Genomic DNA, 21,625 nt, shown 5'->3' on the forward strand with positions numbered 1-21,625 from the left:
AAAGTTGTAGAGCCCATTTACTGCTCCTTCTCTTTGAGCAAAGCACACAAGGCCCTGACTAAGGAATCCAAGCTGCCTTTAAGGTCCTGTCCTGCCTTGCTACGCATGGAAAGCTGATTAGGAATAGAATCATGGAATGGTTTGGGTGGGAAAAGATGTTAAAGCCAATCCATTGCCACCCTGTGTCATGGGCAGGGACACTTCCACTAGCCCAGGGTGCTCCAAGCCCCATCCAGCCTGGCCTTGAACACTTCCAGGGATCCAGGGGCAGCCACAGCTGCTCTGGGCACCCTGTGCCAGGGCCTCACCACCCTCACAGGGAAGAATTTATCCCTGGTGTCCCATCTAGCACCACCTTGTGTGGCCCCTGCAGATAAAAGGGCTTTTGGCACCGCTCTGTCACCTGCAGACAGACTCTGAGCTCAGGAGTGCTGGTAGGTCTAAATGTGCAAATATTCACACTAAACTAGGGAGAGAAACAAAACTATTAATAAATATGAGGTAATTTTGATTTTGTGCCTGAAATGATGACATACTCTGAAGTTCAGCTTAACGTTTCTGAAATCAAGTGCTCTGATTTTAAGACTTAGACTGCAAACAGAGATGTTATTAATGAAGGAGATGCCCTTTTACTTGCTTTATACAAACTTCTTGCACATTCTCCCAGCTAAAATCTTCCCCCTGGCCAATTCAGAACAGGCTCTACCCCAGACATCTCACTGCTCTGCACTGTGCTCAAACTTTGGGTTAAAAAACATGTTCTCTTCTATTCAGTCTGCTCCACTGTGTATAAATGTTCACCAAAAGGAGGCCTAGCATCCAAAGTCATCACCACTGACTCACTAACCAAATAGCAAAACAAAAAACAGCTCTGTGTTGCTCTGAAATAAAATCCTCTCTCGTTTTTCAGAGCTGACTTGAATTTACTAAAAAAAAAAAAAAGGTTTTAACACTGTCATTTGCACAGCTACAAGAATAAAAGTATTTTCCTACTACAAACCATTTAGGGCTGAGGTATAGTGAGAGGCAAAGGAAATGAGGTGCAGGGAGGCAAAGCAAAGCCCAAATAAGTGACAGCTCTGACAAAGACTTACTTGTCCAAAGCCACAGCTTGCTCATAGGAACATTTGGCATTCTCGATGTCTTCAAGGTTGGTCAGAGCAACTGCACCAAAGCACACAGGAGGAGATGTTTCACAAGCAGCTGATTTTTAGGACAATTCTGAATATCATAAAATAGGTGTCACAGCAGGATTGTCTGAACTGCTGCCAGGATTAACCCTACTGAATGGAATGGCCTGGGCTGGAAGTGACCTTAAAGCTCATCCAGTCTCAACCCTGCTATGGACAGAGACACCTTCCCCTATCCCAGGTTGTTTCAAGTCCTGTCCAACCTGGCCTTGGACATTTCCAGGGATCCAGGAGCAGCCACAGCTGCTCTGGGCATCCTGTGCCAGGGAAAAATTTCTTCCCAATATCCCATCTAACCCTACAATGTCACTTCTGACATGTTTATCTCATTTCATCCCAAAAATATCCAGTGCTGGAAACCCACACCCACTCCTTAAGCAACCCAACCCCAGTCTCACACGTGTCAAGTCTTTTCCAATGTTTAATCTGGATCTGACTGCAGTTTTCCCTTCTACTTCCCCAGAGAGAAGAGACTGGGCATGAGCTCCTTAGTAAAGCCTTTATGCCATGTTTCTTTACTTCACCCCACACCTCCTGTCTGTGCTGTGCTGTTCCCAAGAGGGATGGTGATCCCAAGGAGCATCCCATACCTGCCAGGAGCATGTAGAGCTCTGCCATCTTGGGCTGGAAGTTGATGGCAGCACTGAGGAAGTGAAAGGCCGAGGCATACTGCTGCATTGTGAGGTGCACCAAGCCCAGGTTGTACAGGATCTTCCAGTCAAAGGGAGCCAGGTAGTTTGCCCTCTTTAGGCAGCTGATAGCCTTGGGAAAAAAAAGCTAAATATGCTACAACAGCCTCTACATGACAGGAATCTTGTGCTTGCATGAAATTGGATGCAGATGGGAGAAAAAATGGCAACTGGATACTTACTGCCACGTATTTCTTCTTCCCAAAGAAGCACATGCCAATGTTGTTCCAGAGCGGGGGGCTCTCAGGAACACTGCTGGCCACCACCTTGTACTTGGAGAGGGCGACATCGAAATCCCCGTGGGCCTGCATCATGCTGCCAGCAGCCAGGGTGGCCTGGGGACGAGACAACAGTGACCCACCCACAGCCCCATCTGCTCAGACACAGCAAGAGCACGAGAGGACAAAATGATTAAACTAAAGCCATCCCAGGAACAACCATTTCACTTCTAAGGACTGCCAAGACCAACAGTGGGAGCAGATGGGGACTCTGGAATCTCCCACCACAGAGCAGAACACAGGGTGAGGAACAAACCTGAGTCTGCTTCTTCCTGCACTGTTTTTCATCATAACTGTCTCAGAAATGAGTTTGCCCAGAGAAGCTGTGGCTGCCCTATCCCTGAAGTGTCCAAGCCATACTGATGGGGCTTGGAGCACCCTGGGACAGTGGTAAGGTGTCCCTGCCCATGGCAGGGGGTGGAACAGGATGGGCTTTAAGATCCCTTTCAAATCAAACCATTCTGTGAGTCTATGATTCCATAAGTACTGCAACACAACATTGCAAATGTTTAGGGTATTTTTTGGGCTGACAGGAGTACTTCTTAGAGTCTGAGGCTCTGAAAAGATCTAAGCACTAATAGATTCTTTTTACAACCAAGTACAGATAGAAATAGTTCTGGTGCAAGTTAAGTGGGGAGTAAAATGTACTCAAGCAAAACATGCAGCAAAGCTCTCCTAGTTCACACTGACTGGCTGATACTGCAAATTAATGGGAATATGCATGGGGAAAAAATGAAGTGAGTACAACACACTATATTTAAACCACACTAGTTAAGTCCTTTTTAAGATTCCACAGTGACAAGTAAAATTCATAAGTGTAAAGGTGTTTTCACAACAACTCATGTTTGTCAAACACACATTTCAATGCTCTGCATTGCTAACAGGGAAAAAAAAGGAGAGAAATTAAGTAACAGCCCTAAAAAGGGACGCAGTTCCACAATGAAGAATGAAACCCAGACACCAAGCTCAGCTTTCCAGGCCAGAGCCAAGGAAATATACACAGCAGCTGGAAGCACAGGGTATCAGCAGATGGGAGAATAATAAAATGCAGTATCACTTGGATCACAAGGGACCTGGCACAGCTCTTCTGGGATTTTTAAAATCCAGAAGATCTTCCTTCCAAAGTAAATTCCACCTGGCTTTGGTGCAACTTCAGATTAAAAGCCAAAGGGATCAATTTAACATCCCATATTCTCCCTCCTTCCCTTTCCCTACCTCCACACACATCCAACTCCCTAGCCAGGGAAACATCCCAGAAATGTATTTCACAAAAAGCTCTCTGGGCAGAATTCTTTCCAGCCTCTCCAGGCCCCAGATGCAAATGGCAGAGCTCTGACTGTGGAATTAGCTTTAGGAAGTGTCCCCTCCTAAAGCTGGGTCATTTCCACTCCTCACCATACCTTGTAGTTGCCTGGGTCATAGGTAAGCACATTTCCAAGGTGTTCAAAAGCCTTCTGGTACTCCCCAGTCTGGGAAAAGAAGTACATAAGCATCAGAAATTCAGGAATATGGGGAGTTAAGAAGGAGAATACAGGGTTTATGGGCACCAGAATTTCTGGTTCAGTCAGAGAAGTGAGTTTTCCAGTGCTCCTATTACACACACATATTCCTGTTTGATAATTCACAGAACAGATTTTGAGAATTTGACTTGGCTGGATTCACTGTTCTGACCCAACCACAAATGAGTTCTGGGTTCACAGGTGTCTGCTCCTTTTCTATCCCAGAAAACAGGCTACAAACTGCTACTCTGCACATCCTCAATTCCCTCACCACAAAGTCCTCACTCCCAGGGCTCTCCTGTTCCGGTGATTTCCCTTCCTTTGTCTTCTCATGGACTGAAGGTGTTAGTGGGCATCACTGTGGCCATATATGAGCATGTGAGAGCTTGGAATCACTTACATCCTACAGACTGCAACCAGATAAGCTCTAAGGTCCCTTCCAAGCCATCCTGTGATTCTGTGGTTTCAACTGAATTCACCTAAAACCCATCTCATTCCAGCCCCTCTGCCATGGGCAGGGACACCTTCCACTAGCCCAGGGTGCTCCAAGCCCTGTCCAACCTCACCTTGGGCACTGCCAGGCATCCAGGGGCAGCCACAGCTGCTCTGGGCACCCTGTGCCAGGGCCTCACCACCCTGCCAGCCAGGAATTCCTTCCCAATATCCCATCTGTCCCTGCCCTCTGGCAGTGGGAAGCCAGTCCCTGTGTGCTGTCCCTCTATCCCTTGTCCCCAGTCCCTCTCCAGCTCTCCTGGAGCCCCTTTAGGCACTGGCAGGGGCTCTGAAGTTTCCCTGGAGCCTTCTCCTCTCCAGGTGAGCACCCCCAGTTCTCCCAGCCTGGCTCCAGAGCAGAGGGGCTCCACCCTCAGAGCAGCTCCAGGGCCTCCTCCTCCTCCTCCTTTCAGGCACTACTGCCTATTCTTCTTTGCTTGTTCACTCTTTGGGAAGCCAGCTTCTGGAATAATCCAGCCCTTCCCATCCATTTCACAAACAGAAGGATAAGCACAGCTTTGTTATTTAAATTGATTCTGATTTTCCTTTATGGTGCATTAACACTCACAATTTCATGGCTGCTTTTTCAGGATAACTTGCAAGACTCCTGATGCAGAAGCAAGGTAATGACTAGTCATGTTTTGTTATACTTGGAGGATTTATAACAGAGTTAGGGCGGTTGCCAAACAGAATTCCTGCTCTGGCTCTGGTCCAGGGAATCAGCTTGCTTTTAGCAGCAAAGAGAAGATACAGAAAAGCAAGTTCTGTCCTGTTAAATTCAGTCTGTAGAGAAGCATGTGCAAGCAATGGGAAAGTGATAGAAATTAATTCTATAAAAAAATCCAACAGGGTTATATTGAAAATAATTAAGCTTTTGCAACAGTAACAACATTTAGTACCTGCAGGTACAGTAGGCCCAGGGCTGTGAGGAGGTCTGTGTTTTCTGGAGAAAACCTGGAACACAAAAGCCAAAGGGCTGGGTTTGCTTTTCAGCCCTTCTAGAACAGGGTAAAAATAGAACACGGAATTCTGATGCTACACTACTGTTGTATCAACCCAGGAAATTAAACTGTTATTATTAAAAACAAAAATTAGAACTGCCATCATGGGGACTTCCTTTGAATAACACCACACCTCAGCTACCCAAATATCTTCTGGGTAATGGTGGGAAGGCACAAGGCTCTCTGAAATACATCTGGACACATAATAAGATAATGTGGTTTTGTTAACCTTCAAAGTGAGTCTGAATCAGTGACCTGGAAATACAAAATGAGATTTTCCATTGTCTCTCATAAACCACCCTGTAAATCCATCCATCCTAAGCCTCTTGGGCCATGTAGGACAGGCAATCCTCAGCATTCCGGATGGATCCTACACACTCCTGATTAAAATCAGAATTTTAATTCACCTTATAAAAAGATAACAAATAAATAGGATGGAAACTGCAACAAAAAAGGACGAAGCAGAGAGAGACACAATTTGTGGTCTCACTCACCTCAACAGGAGTCAGTTTTTAATTCCCTGCTACCAAGACTTTAAAAAAAATCTGATCTGCACACTCACACTGGCACCTCTAAACTTCAACCACAACAAAACCACCTGTGCCTGGTGGAATATAAACAAGGAATAACAGACTATCCTGGAGCTGGAAACAGCAAGAAAAATGTCGTAGGCAGATGAGAACAAAAAAAACCCAGGAATAAACAGGAATGAAGAAGAAAGGAGGGCAGGGGAACACCAGGATAAGAATATAAACCTGGTAAGATGCTTAGCAAGGATTATTTACGTAATAAACATTCTAGGTTAGTCCAAATGTCTGCCCAACCCCATCCACCATCAGGCAAGCAGCAAGGGCAGGCATGTAAGGAAACACTGCATCAATACACCCATGGCTCCCAGCAAACTCCTGATTTTCTTTCTAGTGTTGGCCTCCGTGGCAAAGCCACATTTGAAAGCACTGGCAACGCTTGGGAATGCCCTAAAATAAGAATAGGTGGGCAGTGAGGAGCTGTGATGGGGTGGGAGAAACTCCCTGTGCACCAGCACATCTCCCTTAGCCACAAACTGCTCTGAGGGAAAGCAGCAAGTGACACCCAGGCAGGGATTTTGGATGGACAGTCAGGGTTACATTGTTTTGGGAGATAAACCTTTGGGATGGATGAAGTCAGTTTTGGATCACTTTGCTCCTAGGCATCTCTGCCCATTTGTTATTCCACTTTTTTTTCTGGCAGCCCTTCCAATAGCTCCCTTCTTCCCTACCACACTGTCAGCAGGAGCAGAGACAGCTGAAGTGCTTGGAAGTGCCAGCTTTGCTCAGAGCCCCTGTAATTACCATTAGCTTTTTAATCATGGCCTCAATTCAGATCTGGGACACCAATCAATTTTCTCCTGGCATAGGATGGGAATAGGCAGATGGAAAAAAAGGATATTTCGTACTCCACAGCTTTCTTATATACTTCAATAGCTTTATCCATCTCCCCCTTCAAGAGGTGAATTTTGCCCAGCATCATGTAGGTCAGATCGTGTCTGTTGAGCTCCAGGGCATTGTTGAGCTGGTCTCGTGCCTAAAAACACAACCACAGAGAATAAAAAAAATAATAAATGATTACAGAGGCCTCAGCAAAGCAACAGCCTATGAGTAATCCCCAACAGCCAGGGAAGGAGGAACAGCCAACAAATACCCATTGCACCTGGAGAACACAAACTCAGCCCAGCTAATCCTTGGAACAAGCTCTGCACCAGCAGCCACCTGCTTTTAGGGGAAGTAAAAGGCAACACCTTCAAGCCAAGCAAGAGGCATTTGCATCCCAAGATAAGCACAGGCCTGCTCCTGGATTTGAGTTTGTTTGGCTTGAGGGACGCTCTGGATTTGTTGGGTGAACTGATACTTTGCAGCTTATTCTTCCTTAAAATGCTTATTCCAGCAGTGAGGAAGTGAAAATCTCAGTGGAGGCGTGAACAGGTCTCAGTTTGGAAGGTGTTGGTGCAGACAACAAATCCCAAGTGTGAATCCACACTCCAGAGGCTGTTTTTTTCACAGGGATGCCTTGAACAGGGAGCACAGCTGGGGTTTGCTGCAAGGGCCACAGCACCCCACCAGCAAGAGCAGCAGGGAAGAGCTGGGCCAAATTGGGAACAAAAAGGGTCTAAATGCTGGTTGTTCCCTTAGAGTAGCTGGATCAGTGACAGCTCATGCTTAAGTGAGGAACTGGGAATGGCACACTCAGACCTGGGAATAAAACTGCATTTCAAACTCCAAAACTCCTTTACTAACTCCAGGTGTAGTTCAAAAGGAGCTTCAGACACAGGAGCAAAACCTTCTCATGGAGAAAAAAGGACCTGCTGCACCTCCGGCAAACAACCCCCGTAACTCCCTCTGAATCCTGCCAGACCCAAGGAGCTGAGGTTTCCTTCAGGAACTCTCTGCACAAGGTGCAGCAGTTTCAGCTGGGGAAATGGTTTGGGGTTTTACCATCACCCTTCTCTTGCTTCAAGAGGATGGACCTGGATTGCTGCTCCTACAAAGCCAGCAGTATTCCTGGGTCTGGCTTTAAAGGACTCAGACACAGAAGCAGCTCTTACTGGAGCACAGCCCATTTTCTGTCTAGATTGAGGTTTCTCAAACATTCCCTTTAAAACCAGAAATGTTCTCTGAAAAATCTTAGATTTCAGAAAAAGCCTCTGGCCCTGCCACAGGCTGATCTCCCTTTACACAACCTCAATGACTTGCAGCTGACTCAAAGTAATTCAACACACAAATGGAAACAGAGACAGCTTACAAACCTTTGCTCCCAGAAACAAAACACTAAAGCAAAAAACTTTCTTGATACCTCTTGCTGCAAATGATCAATTTCAAGCTACCAAAGACAGTGAAATTTCTCGGATGCTTCCTTGCTTCCCACTGACATTACCTTGTTGAAGTGTTTCAGGTACATGTAGCACACCCCCAGGTTGTGGCTGATCTCCTGAAAAAAAGCCAAATCAGCACAAGGTATGAAATAAAATCTGACAACACTGATCCAGAGCAGGAGACCCCTGTGACTGCCCACACCCTTCTGGCTTTTTAGAGCAAGTAAACTTATAAATTCCAGTTACTTCAGGCACCTACAGAGCTTAAGTGGGGTTGTACACAAAACATTACAGTTCACTGAGACAAAAAACTACAGAAATGACAAATCTCTTTTGAGACATCAGACATTTTCTTTTCAGAGAACAAGGAGCACAGACTGGTTTCTTCCTAGTGGTGTCACTCTCTGAAACTTGCTGCCCTCATGGGTGACTGAGTTTGGCTGTACATCAGTAGGATATGCAGTGTCCAACCCAGCTGGACAAAACGGGATGATGTGCCTAATTTTCCAAAACACAACTTGAGCACTGGAATATCTGATATCCCTCTGGCATCCTAAACAATTTTGCACAAGGTAAGAAGATCCCTTAGGGATCCTAAACACTCTGGTGACACTGTAGGAAGCATCCACGCACCTAACTCCTCACCCACAGTTTAACACACAAGGCACCTTCCCAACCCTAGCACATCCCTGAAAAGCAAGGTCCTCCCAATTTCTTATTTTATTCTGGTGAGAATTTCACTGATTCATCAGCTTAGACAGCCTTGACCTTTCACAGGAATCTCTCTTACTCCCCCATCAACCTGTTTTCCTCCACGCAGCCTCTCCAGCTGTGAGAACTGAATCAGTGACTCCAGGTTGCTGTGGACTGTAAAATGAGGGAAGAGCACAGCCTGATTCTGCTTCCAATGCTGAGCCAGGAATGGGGAATAACTCATCAAAATACCCACTGGCATCTGCCTGCTGGGTTGTAAATAGGGTTACAGGCATGCCAAGCGCTGGAAATGCAGGTGGAAAAAAGACTCGTGATACAAAATGTTTCTGAGTTGTCTGGCACAGGGTAATTTGAATAACACCAAAACTGTCCTCATATCCTGAATTTTAGATGTACTGACAAACAAAGGAATGAGCTCACACATTGAAAGACTACTTTAGAAACACTTTTAGAAAACAGGCACCTGCAGAAGGCTGCAAGGCATGGCCTCTCCCACACCCACTGTCATACCCTTCCCTTAGCAATGCTCTTTTTCTCTTTTTGTCTTTTTATACAGAAGAGACAATATAATCACTGCTTCTGTATTTTAAACGATGTTTTGCATTACAAAAGCTTTCCCAATTACTCCAGCAAGTTTTAATAACCGAGGTTTTCAAACTCTCCGTGTACTTCCCTTAAAGCACAGATGTGGTTATGTTAAAACTGATCCTTGGCAAAGTTCCAAGATGTTGCTCAATTCTCTGTGCCCCAAGCCAGGGATTTGCCCCAAGGCATGGGATTTGGCTCCTGTGATCCAAACCAGGCTCAGACCACAGGCAGTGTGAGCTCACCTTGGCTTGGGACAAGTTTGCAGCTATTACAAGGATCTGCAACTCCCTGAACACTCACCCAGTCCTTCTCATCGAGTTTTGCTGCTTCATTGTACACTTCGATGGCTGCCTTATGCTTCCCCAGGAGAAACCTGCAAAAGGATTGCAATTCTTATGTCTTTCCTGTTTTCAGACCCTGCTGTGCAACACTATCACCTTTACCAGTGAGAAATTGTCTTATTTGCTGTATCTCCAGAGATCTGCAGGAGAAGTTTACAATCTCAGCACTGCTCCCTCTCAGGACCAAGGTCATCCATCCTGACACTACTGGGGATATAAGGAACTAATGTCCAGGCTCTGCAGCCTGCTTTTGTCTTCAAGGAAAGAGACGGGTGCCCTAACACAACATTCAGCAACAGAAAAGGGTCTGTAGGGCAAGTCTGCCCAGCTCAGGTTAGCACCTGTAGCTCTGGACCTTGAAATCAGTATCACCTTTCTGCCTGAAGCCCAAAGAAAACGAAAACACAACAGCAGCCAGGCAGATAACAGAGATTCTGTTTAAAGAACAACCCACGCTTCTGGAAGCCAAGCCAAGTGTTGATACGGAGGAAACATGTCTGGAATTAAGCAGCCTAAGAGAAAAACAAAGCATGGAAGGTCCTGGGTGGCACATCCAAGAGAAACAACAAATAAAACACCACTCACAGGGATCGTGCCACCTGCTTGAGGTTGTCAGCACTTCGAGGGTTCAGAATGGAACATGTCTGGAAAAGTTCAAGAGATTCTTGAATTTTCCCCTCCAAGCGAAATATCAAAGCTGTAAAACAACATACAGTAGGCAAATGAATCCATTCTCAGCAGGAAAAACGTGCCTCTGACAGCAGGGAAAGAAGGAAGAGTACAGATATATCACATCAACGCTGCTCTGGTGCTTCCCCCTCCTGCAGCACCCACAGTTTTTTGTCTGAGGGCAGGACTCTGTGTACCTGGAGAAATTCAGGGGTCAGAACAAAAGCTTTAAGCTTTAAACCTTGGGTAATTGCTGTACAGATACAATCTGGATTTCTCCCCTCCTCAACCACTCCAAGCTGCAGTATGTCCCTGCCAGCAAATCTCCACTGTCCAATTCGGAATTGGAATGCCACATTTTGGGAGACATTTTTTAGGGGCCAGAGGGCAGGGCAGGAAGAGGAATACCATCCTTAGAGCAAGGAGTGAGCCAATGATCACCTGGGGTGGGTAACGAACAGAAAACATGCATCTGTAATAGAATCACAACACACCAACACACTGAAGGCCAGGAGCCTGTAACCCAAAGAAGAACTGATGACAAATACAGAGAAAACAGGACATTTAATCTGCCCATTTCATGAGAAAATCCCAAATTTCAAAATGAAATGGAGCAAGCAGAGGGAAAGAATGTATTTTTGACATAACAATTCTATGTTTTCCTCACTTAACCCCTGTATTGTTCTCTGTATCTCACATCAGGGGTGACCTGCTTTAGCAAAAAGATTTTCAGACATACCTTGTACATAGACAGCATATTCACAGAGCCCTTGGGACTCCTGGAGCTGCTCTTTGATGACAGCCTGGAAGGACAAAATTGTAAATTCACATCATTTTAACAAAGTTGATTCCAGAGATTTGGTTCCAGTCACAAAAACCACAACCCCACCTCTAACAAGGGCACTGGACCATGACTGGGACAACCACACAGTGCACACAACAGAGCTCTGTGCCAGGAACACTGTGGCCCTTTTAGTATTCCTCTGTTCATTCCTATTCCCAAAGATAATTAGGGACTACCTGGGGAAAAGGCCAGGAGGCATCTCTGAAAGCATCCTCTGCTGATAAGGGTATCTACTCCAGGCCCTTTGTGAATTACTAAATTGAACTGCAGCAACTGCAGCTGAGTGAATGAGAGCCAAAAGAACAAATGAGGAGCGAACAGAGAAAAAAACCTGAGGAAAATTTAAATTCTTGTAGGCTGCATTCATGCAGCTCCCAGTTTAGGGTGGGGTAGCTGCAGCTGGGATATATTCCATAGTCACAATTGGTCCCACCATTGGGAGGATGAACATCCTGGACAGGAATCAAGAGCATAATTTCTGTTCTGAGACTCCTCTTTTGTGCAGAAGTGGAAGAACACAGGGGGTAAGAATAATTTCTAGGTGAGCATTGATACTCATCTGGCATTTCAGATGTGGATGGTCAGTACCAGCATCCCCTGCCTCTGAGAGGAACAGAAGTGAAGGACCTGAAAACTGAACCTCAAATACAGCACATGGGAGGAAAACTATTATTGAGAAAGTTATGCTTGGGAAGATATTAATTGAGAAGTTACTACTGAGAAGAAGGAAAGTTCTTACTGACAATCCTCACTTGTAAAGAGAGGAAGGGAAAGGAAGAACAGGCCTGAGCTGCTCTTCCCTCACCTGTACCTGCTAATTTATCTATGAAACTCTTTACAAAGAGCATGATTATAAAACACTGTACTCAGAAATAACCAACACCTCCTCAATTCGCATACTCTGGCTTGTTCCATCTACATAAACCTGGATTCTCAGAGCAAGAGAGGGCAATAGAGAGCTATCTTTTAGAGAAATTTGATTCATTCTATAAACCCTAAAAAGTCCCACAGCAAAAGGCCCTCAGCTGAGGAATATGATCTCTAATCCCAGATTTCCCCCCGCCCCCAAAGTTTATTTAAGGTGCTGCTAACAGAATTTAGACACAACTGGCAGGAGACCAAGCAGTCTCTGTGTCATCCCAGGGGATGCTGCAGCTGCAGACTCTCAGGGATGTCTGCCTGGCACCTTGCTCAAGCAGCATTGAAAGGGTCAAAATCAGTAAAGAAACAGTAAATAAACAGTTTTTAATGGCCTTTCATTGAAAACTATGGGAGATTTTAAAACTCCGTTAAGAGAGGGAGCATTTCAAAGCACTGAGCAGGAAAGACCAAAATTAATTAACACAACAGGTCACTTGTTTCTTACTGAGACTAAACTGATGGATTTTAACAACACCCAAACTGTCCTGGAATCTTCCAGTTTTACTGCAAAAACACTGTTTTGTGAGCTCTAAGGAAAAGGAAAGCTGGCCTGCCAAGCAGAGGAGTATTTATGAGCTGTCTTCTCTCTAATTTCCCCTGCTATTTCCTTGCTTCCATGACTGATGAAGACATGGAGATGTCATTGTTGCCTTTATATCATCCATTTGTTATTTTCTCTGGTTTCTTGAGCTGCACATATTTTTCTTTTCTGTACTCTGTGATTCCACATCCCATCACAAAAACAATCAACACACAGAATCACACCAAGAAACTCCAGACAACAAAAAAGGGAAACAATTTTCTGTTTTGAGGGCTAGTCCAACTTGTGTTTCTGTCTATGCAAACCAAGATCTAAGAGGAAATTACTTTAATGATACAACTCCCTGGCTCTGTTAATTAAGAGCTAAATTAAATTCCTCCAGCCTGCCCATTTCCTAAGCACCTCCAAGACCTCTCCAGCAGAGGCAAGTCCTGACCAACCTGGTGTTTCAGAAGCCAAAAAGTCTTTTCAGATCTTTGCTGCACATGCCAGAATCAGAATGGCAACTCTTGTTCCTTCCTCCTGCCCATGGGTGCATCATCTTCTTGTGTTCATTTTATCAGAAAAACACACTGTTTAATAGCAATTTGCCATTTCCTTAGTCCACTTACCATTATAATCCCAAACAACCAGTTCCAAACTGCTCACCAAGCCCAAGACGAATTAGAGCGTGCCATGGATCATGTATAAAATGAAAGAATTCTGCTCAAGAGCAACCAGGATATTTTTATTTACACTTGGTAGCAATGTTCCCCTCAACTGAAGTGTTTTCATAGCATCTCTGTAGTACCATTGAGAAACCTGCACTGTGGAACTGTGTTATTATCAGTTTGGAAAACCCTATCCATCACTTGGAACAGAGGTCTGCAGTTCTTTCCACTTCTCCCCCTCTCAGTGACATCCTGAGCTCACAGATTGCTCCAGAGAGCTGTACCCTCAGATCCTGAAGGTAGTCAGGGACTGGAGAACACTGAAGTCATTTTAATCGTGTTTTCTCTTGGTCCCCTTATTCCAAAAGAAGTCAGGAAAGAGGGTGGTTGGGAAACTGTCAAGAAAACTGTTTTTTCATGACATCAGTAAAATAATTCCCACATTCTGAAGGCAGCTCTTACCTTACACTCCTCATAGTCTCTGCGGACATAGAGCAGATAAATCAGCCAGTTCTTCCTCTCTAGGATTGGCAGCTCCGGTGCTGTACATGGAAAATATTCACAGAACAAAAGGAATCAGACTGAGCAGCAGAGAATCTGGGAGAGATATTCCCAACCACCCCAACTGCCTGCACAAGGCAAGTAATTCAAGAACTGCAATTGCAATTAATGATTTGACTGAAGGCTGAAGTGTGGACTTCTAAACAGGGTCTGGTTTTATTCTACTTCTCAAACTGGTGGATAAAACACCTTGTTCAGGACAGACACTAAATAAAAGCTCTAAGCAGAAAACTTCCACCTACTGGAAGGTGGTCTACTGGAAGGTGTCCCTGCCCCCATGTCCGTGGCATGGGGTTGGAACAAGATGGGTTTTAAGGTCCCTTCCAAGTCAAACCAGTCTGGGATTCTAAAAGACTTGAGGCATCAGCTCCTCCTGGAGCAGATCCTGAAGTAAACAGCTCCCCACACACATTTTAATTCAACACCACCACTGGTTGGAGGAATTGGATCTTTTCAAATACACAAGAAGCAGCTTGGAGGAAATGAGTTGGATTCACATTTTGAATCTAGGGTCTTTAAGATTAATTTCTGGGACTGAATGAGCAGGAAACAGGCGATACACACAAAAGGAGATTGGAGAGATGGGGTCTGAAGGTGTGAATAATTTAAAGAGGTCAAACTTAGTTCTTTGAAACTGTGAAGGGACTATGAAACATCACAGGTCTGAGAGACTGAAGCTACTGCAGAAAAACATTTGATGCAGTGGAGAAGGAAGCCTTGTACTCCAGCATTTCAATGGTGTGGAGCTCGCAGCAGTAATTATGGCAAATCACGGATGGATGTTGCTTAGCGATATCCACGTCGGGTTTACAAGTAGAACACACTGCTGTGCATTTCATTAAGGCTGGGAATGTATTGCTTGGGACTGGAGTCTCCATGCCGAGGGGTAACCATAGCAACTGGCCCAAAAGCTCCGTGTTTGCAAGTCAATATTGTGACACGAGTGTAGAGGCAAAGGCAGGCGAGGGCTGGGGCAGAGCTGGGGGGACACAGCACAGGGACACCTTCTCCAGCCCTTTGGAGCACGGCACAGAGCCGAGCCACCCCCGGACATGCTGGCTCAGCTCCAGCAGCACAGAGCAGAAGGTGAGACTGGGGAGCCTGGGGGCCCCTCTGCCATCAGAGGTGAGGAAGAAGAAACCCTGCAGGGGGAAGGGCTGGATCACGTCGGGAGGCAGGTGCCAAGTGTAATTATCTTTTGGAATGGCTGAGCTTTAATCGCCTCTGGAGCACACCAGGCTCTCCCCCATAACCCACATCAAGTCCAGTTTCATTTAGAGCCCCTAAATCCAACATCCTTCAGCTGCTGAATTTGGAAAACATTTCACAAAGCCATTCTCATTTTCTTGGTTCTTCTTTCTTAAATTCCAGAATATCCACCTAGGTTTATATTAGAGCTGAGAATTAAATGTGCACACTAGCAATTTAAGGTCAAATAGCTTCTAAAGAAGGTTCAACTACCCTAAAACAAATAGAAAGCTCACAGTCCAAACAAAAAAGTAATCCAAAACCACAAAAGAGTAATCCAAACAAAAGAGTAATGCAAACAGGCTAAGCTTACAGAAATGCACTGATCAGGGATCCAAACGTTCCCGAATTCTGCTCTGCTGTGGAGTATCTGGATCTTTGTAAGTAAGGCATTTTAATAAGCGTGTTCCCAGATCAGATTAATTGATTTCTGATAGCTTTATGTTTCCCAATTGTCCTTCTTAGAGTGAAAGCATGAAGGGAAAAGCCAAGAGGCTGCCTAAATAGCCACAAATTGACTGAAACTCCACTATTTCACATTTGAAGCCCATTCAGGGGTGACCTAATTCACTGACACTCTGTAATTACTTCCCTGTGCAGGTTATTACCAGTGCCAGGGTGTGACAGAAACAATGAACCTGGAGATGCTGGAAATGCTCTGCCCCTGGATCCCTGGAAATGTCCAAGGCCAGGCTGGACAGGGCTTGGAGCACCCTGGTCTGGTGGAAGGTGTCCCTGCCCATGGATTTAAGGTCCCTTCCAACCCAAACCAGTCTGGGATTCTGTAAAAGCAGCTGGACTTGTGTGCCCTTTCTGCCTGGCATCTCCTGGTGCCACTATCTGATATAAAATACCAAACCTGACACAACTGGGCACTTCTCACCTTCTTTTCTAAGTATGGATCTAAGGACAGACAAACTCTGTGTACTCATCAACATTCCACTAACAGTCAGAACTGAAGTATCCTTCACCATTTTGTGCCTATTAATATACCCTCAAATTAGAAAATCCTGCAGCTGTCTGAAATAGGGAATAGTCAAAAGAACTCCAGACACACCCCACCAGGTCTCCAACCATCTGTTCATGCCTTACTGGGAAGGAAAAAAGTACCATTAAAGGTTAAAATATACACCAGTGTTGTGGGCTAAGATAAGATACCAGTACACCAGAGAAGGGATGGAGGATTGCTTGTTCAATTTCTGAAGGAAAGAGCTTTTTCACACTTATGAGACAAGAAGGATGTTACACTCCACTCCCACAGCATGGAAACGCCTGCTGGAAACAGGGATGGGAAGGAAAAAATGCTGAACATGAGACCAAGGGCTGAGCAGAACATCAGGCTGCAAAGGGAAAGGGGAAAACCCAAGAAGTTGCCTGAAAGTGCTGGGATGGAGAGAAAATGGAGAAATTAAAAGGCATCGTGAGCCCCAGGCGTGAGCACTGTTCACATCTGCAGATAAACCAGCTCTGCTTCCCCCAGGGATACACCCGCTAAGGATAACTCTGTGTGATTGGGAAAACACAGGGAGATTTTATGCTCCTAGAAGTCATTTGGAAAGAGCAACAAGGCTGACTGAGGAGACTCGAATCACTTTTTTTTTTTTCTTTCTCCCTAAGACAAGCAATTGAAAGCAGGCAAACAATTCTGATGTTTTTCAAAATCTATGTCTAAATCCATGATTAAATTTGACACAGGAACATATCTGATCCCCTCAAAAATGGCTGTGGGAAGTAAAGGATTATCACCAGGCTCTGTGCTTTATTCAGGTGCAGAAAGAATTAACGGAAATTATTTATACACCTCTCCAGAGCCACAACCACTTAATCTGCATTTCTGCTTTCCCACAAAACAGTGGATACCTGCTCCTGGTGTATTTATCTCCCTCAGGTTTGTTCCCCCAGCCTGCTGATAAGGGCTGTTGCAGTGCAATGGATCACTGCATTCTCCTGAAGAAAATGGAAATACAAATGCCTGGTGATTTGGGTCTCTAGCTTCCAAGAAAGGGAATAAAACACCTTCTTCAATATATGGAACTTCAGGATTTTCTCCTCTGTCACTGTGTATGAAGACACACTTTTCTTTGTCACCTCTAGCAATAATCTCAGGCACTGCACAGGCACAGGTTAGAAAAGTGTGGTTTAGATCCTTCTAGCAGTGAAGAAACAAAAAGCCATTATTTGCTGTAAATCAATCTGCCCAAAGGCCAGCCCAGGAAAACACAATCATCAAAGAACTCGGTATCTACATCAAAAGGAGTTTATAACTTGCATAATTGTCTTTCAGCCTCTCTTTTGTGGGACTACAAAAGTCCTGTGCCAGGGAGTCACCCACCAAATATATGATTAAATGCCTTTGAAGTATGTTTTGATTGAATTCAAAAGGGAATCCATCTGATCCCCTCGCTGGCCAGTGATTGATTGCATGAGCCACTTCCAGCAATGTGATTTTTCTTTCTGACAATGCTCCTTTAAGGAAGCCACTGGAGCAGAAACCCTGACAGAATCAGACTAAGATCATCAGGTTTGTATCTGTGCTGCTCCATCATCACTCTTGCCTTTATTCCTCCTCTTATAGATTTTCTCAAAGGACTGGAAAAAATAACAATGAGTTATTCCCTTTTATGTAAACCTCCCTAGGAAATTATTTTGTGCTTGCATCTTCATATTGGGTAATTATGGCTTAGGGATGGACTGTCAAACAGTGGGGTTTAGATTTAATAAAAGGGCTTTAAATTGCTGTAAAAATAAGAGGGGGAAAAAAAGGCCCCAGAAGCTCTTATGAGATTTCGTGGGGAAAATGATTGCTAGAGCACCAGCAATAAGAAGTGGCTCACGAAAAAGTTTTAGTCATCTCAGAGGGAAAAAAACAGTTCAGAGCCCAGCCCTCCTTCCAATCCAGATTATTGGAAAGGGTCCAAGCCCCAGTTCACCCCTTCCAACTGAACCCAACCTGCAGCAACCTGAGCAAGAGCAGCAAAGGGACAAAAGACTCAAGACGACACAAAGAAGAAATTGCTATTGCCCAAAATCCCCAATAACCTAAAGCATACATAATATATAGCACAAAGAGAGGACAGAAAAGCTTTGCAAAGGCAGTTAAATAGAAGTATTTTTAATTTTTTTATTCTGCAGTAGCTTCATGAGCCACAGTCTGGATCCATTGTGGTAGGTACCATTGTGGTATGTGGGAAAGATTTTCCAAAAAGATTCAACTGTCCCTTTCCAAATTCTGATTCAAAATTCCATGTTGCAAAACAGCATCATCCAAGAACAGAGATATTTTACAAAACTAACAAACACCCAGGCACTGCCTCAATTCTCTATTGCGACATTTTGATATTGAGGCAGCAGAAGCACTAAATAATTTCATAAAGTGAATCTTAGAATCACAGGATGGTTTGGGTTGGAAGGATACCTTAAAGATAATCAAGTCCCACTCCCCTGCAATGGGCAGGGACACATTATGCTATCCTAGGGTGCTCCAAGCCCCCTCCAACCTGGCCTTGGACGCTTCCAGGGATCCAGGGGCAGCCACAGCTTTTCTGGGCAACCTCTGCCAGGGCCTCCCCACCCTCACAGGGAACAATTCCTTCCCAATATCCCATCTAACCTTGCCCTCTGGCAGTTTAAAACCACAGCTTTGACAAGAAGTCAAAGCAGGAAGCAGGGCTGTGGCAAAGAGAGATGCAGGTTATCAGTTCCCATCATCAGGCAAGGCCTGCTGGGACACACAGCAGCAGGACTGAATGAGTTTGGAGACTCAATTCCCAGTTCCAAGTCATTCTGGTCGTTGCCTTAATGGCAAACTCCCAATGGCATAATGACAATCCACTTGTCTCTGCAGGACAGCATCCACACCTGAGAGGCAACACATGGAATTCTCTGGGAGCGCCGCCCGCCCCATCCTGCACTCCCAGCCCAGCCTCCTGTGGACACTACTGTGCTGACATTCCTGCCAGGATTACCATTATTTCCACTCCCAGAGCTTGGGGAAAGGTTCAGGCATAGCTGTGGTTACAGCACAAATACAGCTCTGTGCTCTCCTAGCCATGTTAAATAAACATAGATAGGGAGGATGAGCCCATCTGTGCCTGTCTCCTTTTTGCCTTGAGCTTCACAAGCTGCCAACACCAGGAATTCTGCTACCGTTTGTAAATCCAGTGTCAGGGAGGGAATGAGCATCTTCTGGGCAAAAATAACATTAAAATAATAGGGGACATACTCAAACAGCTCCTACAGAACAACACAGCCCTGCAGGGAACTGGATTTTCTGAAACAAGGTATGATAATAGATAGAAAGCATTTGTAAGCTCTAGTATCAATCTTCTTATCAAGATTTAAAATTAAATGCCTTGGTGTGAGAAGAGCATCCTACAAATTTCTAGCAGAGCCAAATTTGACAAGAAATCCTCTTCCTCAGACTCTTTTACTGAGACTGTGGCAGTATAAATACATTAGAGCTTTGAAAGAAAACTAGCACAGGAACATTGCTCTTCCTACGCCCAGATCCATCCTTGGAGTTTGAAAATGGAGCCGTTAATGTATTCAAAACCCAGTAATAATGAAAAATAACCCCAAAACCCAGCACTCAGAAGAGGCTCTACAAGCTGTATTTCACTCACCATGTGTGAGGGAATATATGTGAGAAGAGAGGTGTTTGTATGCACAAATCCCTCTAAAATGGATATAAACAACAACAAAAAAAGGACCAGCTTTACACTGCAGTCGTTCTCCGTTTAATCCCTTTTCCCTGTGTTTTCCCGTTTGCAAATTGTTGCTGGAACACCTTTAAATCAAGCCCTAAAGCTGTGTGGTTGCTCGTTATTTACAGTCAGCTGGGGTTAATAAAACTCATCACACACAGCCCGGTGCTGGCGAGGAGCCGTAACTCATCCCCAGAGCTACTTCCCACGGTTTAATAGCTCCACGAGGTGTAGGGAAAGCTGGAGGGAGGTTGGAAAACAGCGGTTTAAACAACAAAAAAAGAGCAACATTTCTGACTCTCCACCTCCCCCTGCAGGAAAATTAGCCAGGGATAGATGAAATACCTCAAAATTGTATCTTAAATCTGATTTATACTCTAAGGCATGGGGAAAAAGAGGCATTTTCTCTTGCTACTATGCACTGCATAAACCTCGTTGACTTGCTTCCTCAGATTTGTGGTTTTTTTCTGATTTAAGACATTCAGAGTTCTGAGTTACTCCAAAAAAAGATTGTTTCATTTTTGAAATAAATACACTGATTATTCAATTAATTTTCCATATAAATAGAATCAATTTATTTAATTATTGTGTTCTACTACGTGCTGTTCAAGTTCAACCTTAAGGTGAAGCGGGATGATCTGTAAATATCCGCGCATTTGTCATCCCCCTGGACCTCCCAGTGACAGTGAGGCTCCCAGGGGCAGAAGCAGTTTGGTCACTGGAAAATCTCTGTTAGCAGTAGGAGGCTGGTGAGATACCACTGGGCAGTCCTGAGTCCATCTGGAGTGGATGAGATTTACACACATCTTTAACACAAATACATGATCCTGATTATTACTCCATAAAAAGTTTAATTCAGGCCTGATAATGCTCAATTCAAGTCTAAAATTTGATTCAAACAAATAACACTGGAAAGAAATTTAGTAACAAATGCCTTTAAAAAGAAATTTGAAAAAGTATGGTCTTTCTGAAAAATGAGAACTGAAAGTCTGTTTGCTCTGCACGAGCCAATTTTGACCGTCAGTGCTGACTGCTGAGCAGATATGTGCTCAGAACAGAGGAAAACCAAAAGAAAATATGGGAAAAAACCAAAAAACAGGCTACTTTACATGTTAGTCCTTAAGTCCCTGACGATGCAGACACCACACTAAGAGATACTCAAAGATCCAAGCCCTGGCATGACATCCCAACTCCTCTCTGTTTAAACCATGTCCTGCTTGATGCTTTGTGCTCTTGTAGGCAAAGTGGAGTCTGAGCTCTCTCTGGGTGTCTGTTCCCAGATTTGGGAAGCAGAGCACACCATTGCAAAGGCAATAAAATGCCTTATGACCAGCAGAGGTGGTTTGGGATACTCACTGCTGGCTCCTCACTGGCTCCTCCCACAGCAACACTGGGATGGGAGACATTTCTCTCAAGAAGTGGCTGCAGGCATTCCCAAAATAACCAGCTTCTCATTAATTCCAGCATCAGGAGCAAAGCAGTTTGGGGATTTCCAGTTCTAATCCCTCCTCTGGCTTTAATTCCTATGCTTAGTCTTTTTCTGTCTACAGCATGAGGTATTTTGCATGGAAATTGAAACTAAAATCGTTGTAAGGCATTTGTAAGAAAAGCTTTTCCTTTAAAAAGCAAAATAAGATTCCAGCATGGAGAGGACCAGAATCCAGCCATGTCAGTCTTTGAAACTTCCCACTCCATAAGGAACAGCACCTAGAACCTCAGTTCATCCACTGCCAAAGAATGCTATATTGAAGGAATATTATAAGAACATAGATATATATAGACAAAAAAAAAAAAAAAAAAAAAAAAAAAAAAAAAAAAAAAAAAAAAAAAAGCAGCTGGTCTTGCAAA

General features: G+C 44.4%; 1 protein-coding gene across 2 annotated transcripts in view; it reads right to left on the bottom strand.

Annotated features, from left to right (window-relative positions):
* BBS4 (Bardet-Biedl syndrome 4) overlaps window positions 1-21,625 on the bottom strand; it is a 34,846-nt gene that overhangs the window by 5,312 nt on the left and 7,909 nt on the right. For both annotated transcript variants that reach the window (XM_053988469.1, XM_053988468.1), the window contains 11 exons: window positions 13,728-13,807; window positions 11,049-11,112; window positions 10,226-10,337; window positions 9,600-9,672; window positions 8,060-8,113; window positions 6,585-6,712; window positions 5,048-5,102; window positions 3,558-3,626; window positions 2,062-2,214; window positions 1,781-1,952; window positions 1,095-1,164 (listed from right to left, as the gene is read on the bottom strand). In XM_053988469.1, coding sequence (XP_053844444.1) covers window positions 1,095-1,164; window positions 1,781-1,952; window positions 2,062-2,214; window positions 3,558-3,626; window positions 5,048-5,102; window positions 6,585-6,712; window positions 8,060-8,113; window positions 9,600-9,672; window positions 10,226-10,337; window positions 11,049-11,112; window positions 13,728-13,807 — 1,030 coding nt within the window. The remainder of the gene's footprint in view (window positions 1-1,094; window positions 1,165-1,780; window positions 1,953-2,061; window positions 2,215-3,557; window positions 3,627-5,047; window positions 5,103-6,584; window positions 6,713-8,059; window positions 8,114-9,599; window positions 9,673-10,225; window positions 10,338-11,048; window positions 11,113-13,727; window positions 13,808-21,625) is intronic.

The sequence above is a fragment of the Vidua macroura genome, chromosome 12 (genome assembly GCF_024509145.1).
Source record: "Vidua macroura isolate BioBank_ID:100142 chromosome 12, ASM2450914v1, whole genome shotgun sequence".
Classification (NCBI taxonomy): domain Eukaryota; kingdom Metazoa; phylum Chordata; class Aves; order Passeriformes; family Viduidae; genus Vidua; species Vidua macroura.